Source organism: Humulus lupulus, chromosome 2, assembly GCF_963169125.1.
Source record: "Humulus lupulus chromosome 2, drHumLupu1.1, whole genome shotgun sequence".
NCBI classification, from domain to species: Eukaryota; Viridiplantae; Streptophyta; class Magnoliopsida; order Rosales; family Cannabaceae; genus Humulus; species Humulus lupulus.
In genome coordinates this window covers 71,031,482-71,040,319 of record NC_084794.1, presented here as the reverse complement: position 1 = coordinate 71,040,319, position 8,838 = coordinate 71,031,482, and the positions used below count along the sequence as shown (strand labels likewise).

At 38.5% G+C, this 8,838-nt stretch overlaps 1 protein-coding gene across 1 annotated transcript; it reads right to left on the bottom strand.

Moving 5' to 3' along the window:
• Positions 1-4,953: 4,953 nt before the first annotated feature.
• Positions 4,954-7,167, bottom strand: LOC133816100 (putative NAC domain-containing protein 94). The gene is made up of 3 exons (XM_062248772.1): positions 6,437-7,167; positions 6,030-6,334; positions 4,954-5,925 (listed from the first exon to the last, which is right to left on the bottom strand). Exons 1-3 carry the CDS (start codon positions 6,615-6,617, stop codon positions 5,239-5,241), a joined length of 1,173 nt encoding a protein of 390 aa, XP_062104756.1. The 5' UTR covers positions 6,618-7,167; the 3' UTR covers positions 4,954-5,238.
• Positions 7,168-8,838: the final 1,671 nt, after the last annotated feature.

The following is an 8,838-nucleotide window of genomic DNA, read 5'->3' as shown; positions in this document are numbered from 1 at the left end:
AAAGGCGTTAGCTGGAGTTAGTAAAAGATTATGACTGTGAGATTTTGTATCATCCAGGAAAAGCCAACATGGTAGTTGATGCTTTAAGCCGAAAGGGTCCGGGACAGATTTATGGTATGAGACTAATAGCCAGAGAGTTAGCTGATGATATGACCATAGCTGGTATAGAGTTGGTGGTGGGCTAGTTGGCTAATATTACGCTACAGTCTACACTGTTAGAGAGAATCAAAGAGGGTCAGTTGAGTGATCCACAACTGATCAAGATCAGAGAGGATGTTTTGGCTGGAGCATCCAGAGATTATACAGTGTCTGAGTTAGGCTTGTTGAGATAAAAGGGGCGGATATGTGTTCTGTTAGACACTGCTTTGAGGCGAGAGATTCTGGATGAATCTCATACTACTCCTTATTCTTTGCATCTAGGCACCACGAAGATATATCAGGATGTGAGATTGTTGTATTGGTGGCCGGGGATGAAGACGGATGTAGTGGAATATGTGGCTAAGTGCTTGACATGTCAGCAGATCAAGGCTGAGCATCATAGGCCGGCAGGGTTATTGCAGCCTCTGGATATCCCAGAGTGGAAGTGGGAAGACATCACGATGGATTTCGTGGTGGGCTTACCCAAGACTGTTGGTCAGCATGATTCTATTTGGGTGATAGTGGATCACTACACCAAGTCAGCTCACTTCTTCCCAGTGAGGACTACTTATACAGTTGATCAGTATGTTGATCTCTATGTGAGAGAGATCGTGCGCCTTCATAGAGCGCCAAGGTCAATCGTGTCAGATTGGGACCCTACTTTTACTTCCAAGTTCTGGGGGAGTTTACAGAAGGCCATGGGAACACAATTGAAGTTCAGTACTGCTTATCATCCTCTGACAGATGGAAAATCTGAGAGGACGATCCAGATATTGGAAGACATGCTGCGAGCATGTGTGCTGGACTTTGGTGGATCTTGGAGTAAGTATCTACCTTTGATAGAGTTATCCTACAACAACAGTTATCAGTTTACCATTGGAGTTGCACCTTATGAGATGTTGTATGGTAGGAAGTGCAAATCTCCCATTCATTGGGATGAGACAGGTGAAAGAAGATACTTGGGTTCTGAGGCAGTTCAGAGGACCAGTGAGGCCATTGAGAAAATTAGAGCTCGGATGCTCGCTTCTCAGAGTAGGCAGAAAAGTTATGCAGATCCTAAGCGCAGGAATGTAGAGTTCCAAGTGGGAGACTATGTCTTCCTTATAGTCTCACCATGGAAAGGGGTGAGAAGGTTTGGGAAGAAGGGCAAGCTGAGCCCTAGATTTGTAGGTCCATTTGAGATCCTGGAGAGGGTTGGTCAAGTGGCTTACAGATTGGCCTTGCCTCTGGCGTTGTCAGCCGTGCATAACATGTTTCATGTTTCAGCTCTTCAGAGGTATGTATCTGATGTGAATCATATTTTGAGCTATGAAGATTTGGAGCTTGAGGCAGATCTCTCCTTTGAGGAGCAGCCAGTTCAGATTCTTGACAGAAAGGATAAGGTCCTCAGAAATGAGACGATATCTTTGGATAAGGTATTGTGGAGGAACAATAAGGTTGAGGAAGCGACCTGGGAGCTGGAGTCAGATATGCAGAGTCAGTATCTCGAGCTGTTCAGGTAAATTTCGATGCCGAAATTTCTGTAAGGAGGGGATAGTTGTAATGCCCCGAAATCCCTAATGTGGTTTAATAGCTGGATTAGTAGGCCAGGAGGGCCATAATTGTTTTATTACGCCATTAAATGATTATATGCATGTTTATGTGAATTATATTATAATATGATGTTAAATGCCTGCATGTGGATCCACATTTGATTACAGGGGTATTTTGGTAATTTGGCTCGTTGAGGGCATATTTGTATATTTTGGTGCATGCTTGTGATTAATTGTTGAGGCCACATTATAATGTGGATTAGTTCGAGCTATTCGGCATGAGACGATCTCTGAATATAAAATATCGGTTTGGTCATAACAGGTTTAAGCTCGGGGCTCGGGATGAGTCTCGGGGTATTTCGGTGATTAGAGCGTTACCGGGAATTAAAGGGTAATGAGATAAGAATAATTGGTATTTGAGAATATTGAGAATAGTGGGAATTGGAGAGTGTTAATTATAATTAACGAGATAGGTTGAAAAGGGCGGTTTTACCCTTGGGAGTCTTTAGAAGCTTTTAAATGACCTAGGGGCATTAAGGTCATTTGGCATGGATACATATGATTTATTGGCTATAGAAACCTGTAGAAAGAATAGAACAAAACAGAGCCAAGCTTCCTCCCTCACGCTCATCATTTTTCCTCTTGCTTCCTTTGAAGTTTGTGATCCCAAATTAAAGAATCAAGCTAGGAAATCAAAGCTTGGATGTTGTAGACTTAGTTCATTCATTGAAAGGGATTCAAAACCAGTTTGAGGTAAGATTTTATCCATGAAACCTTGGTTATGCTCTGTTTTCTTATAGTTTACAACCTATGGATTTTGATATAAATAGTTGGAATCAATGGAAGTTTTTGGAAGAAGTTCACTTTGGGTTTTGATGGTTATATGGTGGATAAGTTGTGGTAATAATTGGTGGCATTGCTTAGTGATATTGGGAGAGTTTTTATAAGGTTTTTAAATATGTTTGAAGGAGAAAAACAAAGGTTTTTGGCTGAGTTTTGGGTGGGGCCGCGGCTTTGTTCTAGAGCGCCGCGGCCCAAGCTTGTTGAAGAAGAAGGTGGTGCTGAAGTGGCCTAAGGGCCGTGACGCTTGAGGCAAGTGCTTGAGGCGAGTTGCCTCTATTTTTTGGGAAAGGCCGCAGCGCTTGGGGAAGGGCTGCGGCGCTTGATGGCCATCTTGGCCAAAAGTGTGTTTTTGACTTAGGGATTCAAACCTTAGGCCTCAGGATCAATCCTACTACCCAGTTTAGTGGGATTCGATGTCCCGGAGGCTGGGTCTTGGTCCGGGAACATTTTATTATTCATTTTATTGATGGAATCCCATAATTGGTTATGACCAGGTAACCGCTAAGGGACAAAAAGACAGATCGTTCTCAAGGGTCGTTCTTATATTAATTCTTACTCGAACCAGAGGTAAGAAAAGTGAACCTTGTGTATATGACATGCATGATTGTTGTTGAGGAATGTTGATTGGTAAATGTGGACATTGATAGCATATTAAATGCTTAGTAGAGCTTGCTTACTGGTGTATGGCACTGATTAGTTAGGGACGACACTGGTCGCGTATTACTGACTTGAAAGTTAGAAACGACATAAGCGTTATGAACGCAGGGCCGATAGAAGATTAGATCTAATCGATATCAGCATTGAATGACTCTAGGGGCATTAATGCTGGACCAACCCTAAGGTCGATGAAACTTATAAGCGCTTGACTAGTCTAAGACTAGTTACTCAGAGCCAGGGCCTAAGGCCTAGGTGACTGCTTGTCACATGGCTAGGGAGCGGAATCCCATGGTTATGACGCTATGGTCATGAGGTAGGTTATGTTGGTGACTAGTCATCAAGCACATATCCTGTTTAAGCTAGTGAAATGATCACTTATTTGTAAAGCCCTGGTGACCCTATTGTCACATGGCTGGAGGGAACGGAACCCACCTTAGTGACTTTTGCGACTGTCACTCATCTGTTTTGGACTGAAAGTCCTGAATGATGATTATGATCATTGTTGATACTATATTCATGATATATTGTGTTTTCTTCCTGGGCTTTGGCTCATGGGTGCTATGTGGTGCAGGTAAAGGGAAAGAGAAGCTCACCCAACCTTGAGTGGAGAGCTTAGGTGGTGCTGTGTACATATGCGGCCGCTTGACCACCACGGCCAATGAGTTCTCAGAGGAACTAGGGGGTTTACCCTATTTTTGCCGCTTAGATCGGCGGGTTGTAAAATTTAAACAGTAATGACCATTTTGAGTTGTAAATAACTTGTAAATGTTTTTATGGGCCCATGAACAGTTTTATGTATTGAATAAAATATATCATTTCCTTTTGATTGGTTTTCCACCTTAGCCTGTTAATAACACTTAGAAGCACGTTTTTAACCAAAGAACTCGGGTAGCGAGTTAATTTTCCGGTTCACTGTAACTGTTCTGGGGTAACCAAGGCGTTACAACGACGTATGAACAGTACACTATTTTCGAAGACCCTGAGGAGAGGCCTCGAGACCCTCCATGTGCTCCTAACGCATGATTCCTCGGGGGAGTATCGAGGTCAGACTCTTCTATGGCAACTCCTTGAAGAGTCGAGAAGTCTCCTTAACAACCTCGCGAGATTCTCGAAGATTCGAGGGACCATTTTTCAAAGGAGTGGTCCTAAGCGCCCTTTCCCTTAGGATTTCAGGACCACCTACTTTTTAGGCTAGGAAACCATCCTGTTATGCCTATGGCCAGGTGACACGTATAATATTCCCATCGTGTAATGAATATTCTCCAAAGAATGTGAGAATGTAGTGAAATGTAATAAAGGTAGACAACCCCTCTAGCTCCCCTCATGCCGCTTATAATAATAGATCATGATGAGGTCATTTGTAAGGAGCGAAACCCTAGTTTTTGGATTCCTAATTACCTTGGAGCAAGACAATCCTCTGCCCAAGCTGTAAACCCTAAAGAGCTTATGATTTCGGCAAGCTTTCTGTAATATAAGTGACTCGTGGACTAGACCTCATTAACAGTTGAACCACGTAAAAATCTATTGTGTCATTTATTTCTTTTTATCATCTCTTCTTCTTATTTTATTGAGTTGGGGTTTAAATTTATAATCGTTATAGCACTATTATAACGGTTCATTATTGCTAAACTATATTATAGTATGATCTCTTTCTTTATCTTTGTAAATACATTACCACATGCTGCTATAACATGTAAGTTTCTTTTTCCTTCTTCAAAATTTTATACATACATAAAACTACTGCTAATATAGTTAATGCATATTACTGAAACAACACACAATATATAAATAGTCTAACTTGTATAATTCAAATGTAGATAACTGTACAAGAATAGAGCAAAAGAGTAACATATTTTTCTAACAAATGTCTCAAAACATAATAAAAAAGCACCCAAAAAGAAAGGCTAACTTTCTATGATAAGTCATCTAAGGTACCGGACAGGTACCAACCAGTACTAGTGAACCTTCTTTCTATCTTTGGATAATAAATCTTTAACAAGGCTCAAAAGGGTACTAGTACCGGCCTGGTACCAAAGATTTTTCTATTCTTGTGTATCATTAAACTTAACTAATTGTAACATTTGTTTGTGGAATAACTAGCGGACATATCACTAGGACAGGGTGGTGAATCTGAGTCCCAAAACAGAGTTGGCTTCCAAGTATCATTTGGAGGCAAAGTGAAAGGAAATCCAATTGATCTAATGCCTCCCCATTGATTATTGATCTGAACTGCTTCTGGGTTTTTCTTTAAACCTGTCAAGTCTTCTTCTTCAGCTGCTGCTGTCTCCATGGTGCCATGCATATTATCATTAGGAAGACTAATAGAGAAGCCGCTGAACTCATCCACAGTACTTTCAGAGCCGTTACTCAGGTTTCCAATCATTCCAGGGCTCAAAATCATGGAAGCTGAGTCAACTGTTGACTTGATTTGTCCAGAAAGCTCTGATGGAGAGAACATAAATTCATTGGGAAATTCCCCATTTGTAAAAGAGCTAATGGGCCTGTAAGGATGGATATCTTGAGCTGAAAAACTGACTGAAGAGTGGGGTTGCTGTTGTTGTGGTGGATAAAACTCACCATTACAGCAAAGCTGAATGTTATCTTGACTAAACTGAGTTGCACAGTTTGGACTTTGAGTAGTGAGTATATCCCCTGGTGTAATAATTCCGTGTAAAGGAGAGACCCAAGAATGAGAAAGAGCTCGTTGTGCCATGGAGTTTGTCTTCTTGAATATCCTGCAAATGGCCCATGCATCCTGAAGTAGTGATTAGACCAAAAATAAAAATAAAAAATCCACAACTCTCTTCAACTAAATGGCAAAAAATAACACATGTTCGATACTAAAACTCTATTGCTTACATGGGCAGGAAAGCTTTTATCCAAAAGCTTCTTGGGTGGTGCTGCTGAGTCTGTCAAAGAAGGCAAACGAAACTCATGCATCATCCAGTCAGTTTTCATGCCTTTAGCAGCTCTGCCTCTATAGAACACAAGAGACTTTTTCAAGCCAATACACTTGGTTCCATCAGAGGAGTAAATAGGCCTGTCTGTCCCTGTAGCTTTCCAAAACCCTGCTCCGGTCACTCGATTAGGCCGAGCACTGTTTCTGTACTTCCTGTCCCTGGGGCAGTAGAAATACCATTCTTTCTCTCCTGTACTCGCCAGGTCTTCTTGAGCAAAACTCATCGTATTAGAGACATAATTTCTAATCATATATATTAAGTATATAATCAGAAAGTCATGAAAAGAAAAGGTTACAACTGTCTTACTAGGAAGATCCCAAGGATCGTATTTGTATATGTCAACTTGCTTGATGAGCTCAATAGGAAGAGGACGTTGTTGAACTTTTCTGTTGAGGTAAAACCCAACAAGCTCCTCATCTGTAGGGTGAAACCGAAAACCAGGTAACATAACATCATCAACCTTATCCATCTCAGTCTTTTCTTCCATGTTTCTCTTTTCTTAACCTTAAGACAACTTCAAATGAGTTTTGAACCAATAAGGCCTCTTCTCTTCAAGTTTGAAAAACAAGGGAAGACTACCCTTTTAGTTGTTATCTCTGAAAAAGAGATTGAACCATTAATGCAAGAGTGTAAAAGCGATTAGTGAAGAAGCTGTGTTAAGCTGAAGGAAAAGCACTACTAAACAAGTGGTAGTGTTGTTCAGCTCATCGAAAGCCAAAATATGCCGGCTGGAAAGGGGTCTGATTCCGAAGCTTCGGCCGCCTTTTTAGGATAACCAAAATTAGAGTGTGTTTATGTGAAGATTACGATGAGTTTGGTAGGAAAAGAGAGCTTAATAAGTTTTGTGCTACTCTTCTTAACAAGAGCTAAATTTGAGAACCAAAGTCAAGGGGAATAGGAGTTTTAAATGAGGCTGCTTTGCTTTCTCTCATTAATAAAAAACCCTTTTATTGGGGTGTGTTCATGTCGTCCAAATTAAGGATCATGAAGAGAGACTACAAAATCAGAAATTTGTTGTTGGGACTATAAAAACCATCAATCTCTTTTTCAATACTCACTTATATTTATCTACAATCAGACCAAGACAATATGACAAAGCAGGAATCCATGTCATAATATTTAAATCATTTTAAAATTTTCTATCAAAGTTTGATGTTTTTTTTTTAAAAAAAAAATTGCTTGAATTTTTTAGTTTAAATGGGTGGACCAGCTTCATTTACAAAAGCTCAAGTTTACAGTCAATCTAAGAGATTAGATTGACAGATTCTTTGCATTTTCGCAAAACTCCATTTACACCCCTATTTAGGACTATACATATTATTATTATTATTATTGACCTCCCAAGATCCAAAGAAACTGACCTTTTCATTTCATTCTTTCTAAACCCTCGATTTTCCATAAAATAGGAGGCACATGTCAGAATGGAGAGAGATTCCAAAACCAGAGTCCCCATTTATCAAGAAAAATAGACAAAATTAAACTTTGGACATAATGTCTACTTTGTAACCCCATAAAATAAAATTTAAGGGAAATAGAAAAGGGCAAAAAAAAAATTGAATTTTTTTAAGGTAAAAGTTCACAAAGAAAAATAAGAAGAAATAAATCAAAATACACTAGTGTAGGTGACAAAGGTAGGCAAACAGTTGTGTTGTGTGTGCCATGTCCGGCATTTCTTTCCAAATAAACCTCTACCTTTTAAGGTAAAATTCTGTATGGTTCAACGACCTTTTAAAAAGGCAGTTAAACTACTACACTGTACCATCTGACATCATGAAGATGAATACTTCACAATTTTAGACCAAAATTGAAAATAAAATGTCCAAAATGTTTGATATGGATGAACTGAAAAGTGGGGAAGTATTCTTTTATTTTTTTTACTTTATTTCAATTTCTATCCTCTTAGTTATGAGACATGAAATTAAGGCTCCTTTGGATGGTGTCAGTTTGTAAAGGGAGTTTTTTTTACAAAGACATTATGCCTAAGGGCATTCACAATCGATGGATATACCTCTACAATATAAAGAAAAATAGTTAAAAAGAAAAAAACTCCAATGAATTCTCTATTTTTATTTTTTTTACCTCTTCGTTATCGTATCTTCTCCATGTTTAGATAATAAGAGAATTTACTCATTTGGTATCCTCTGTTTTTAATAATACTCATATGGTACCCTATATTTTAAAAGTATACATATTTGATACCCTAGATTCAGATTTGATAGATAAAATTTTGTCAATATGATCAAACTGTCATCAGTTATATGTAATTAAGTAATTAAATTTAAATTTAAAACTTACATAATTGACAGTAGTTTGATTAAATTGGTAAAGTTTTATTAATTAAATTTGAGTTTAGGGTACCAAATATATACGATTTTAAAATACAAGGTACCACATGAGCATTATTGAAAACAGAGGGTATCAAAATGATACTTTGCAAAAACACAGGGTACCAAATAATTACCTACCCTATTATTATTCATCCTTCAAACATTTGTTAATATCATCTCTCTTATCTCTTCATTATTGCATACCTAATGGGAGATACTATGTTTCTTTCATGCCTTTTTTAAGATTTTTCAAGTTAGAAATTTAGTGTATCTAATCTCTATTGATAATGATTTTAGGATTTTTTTGATGCATTATATTGAATTATATTATATTGGGATTGAGATAAATTTAATATTAACCTATGTTTTGTAAGTATCTGA

Bases quoted from the DNA above. Each gene is read 5' to 3' on its own strand.
- LOC133816100 (XM_062248772.1), bottom strand. From the start codon at position 6,617: ATGGAAGAAAAGACTGAGATGGATAAGGTTGATGATGTTATGTTACCT. The intron at 6,335-6,436 runs GTAAGACAGTTG...TTGCTCAAGAAG, and splicing joins CGATCCTTGGGATCTTCCTA to ACCTGGCGAGTACAGGAGAG. The intron at 5,926-6,029 runs GTAAGCAATAGA...TCACTACTTCAG, and splicing joins ATAAAAGCTTTCCTGCCCAT to GATGCATGGGCCATTTGCAG.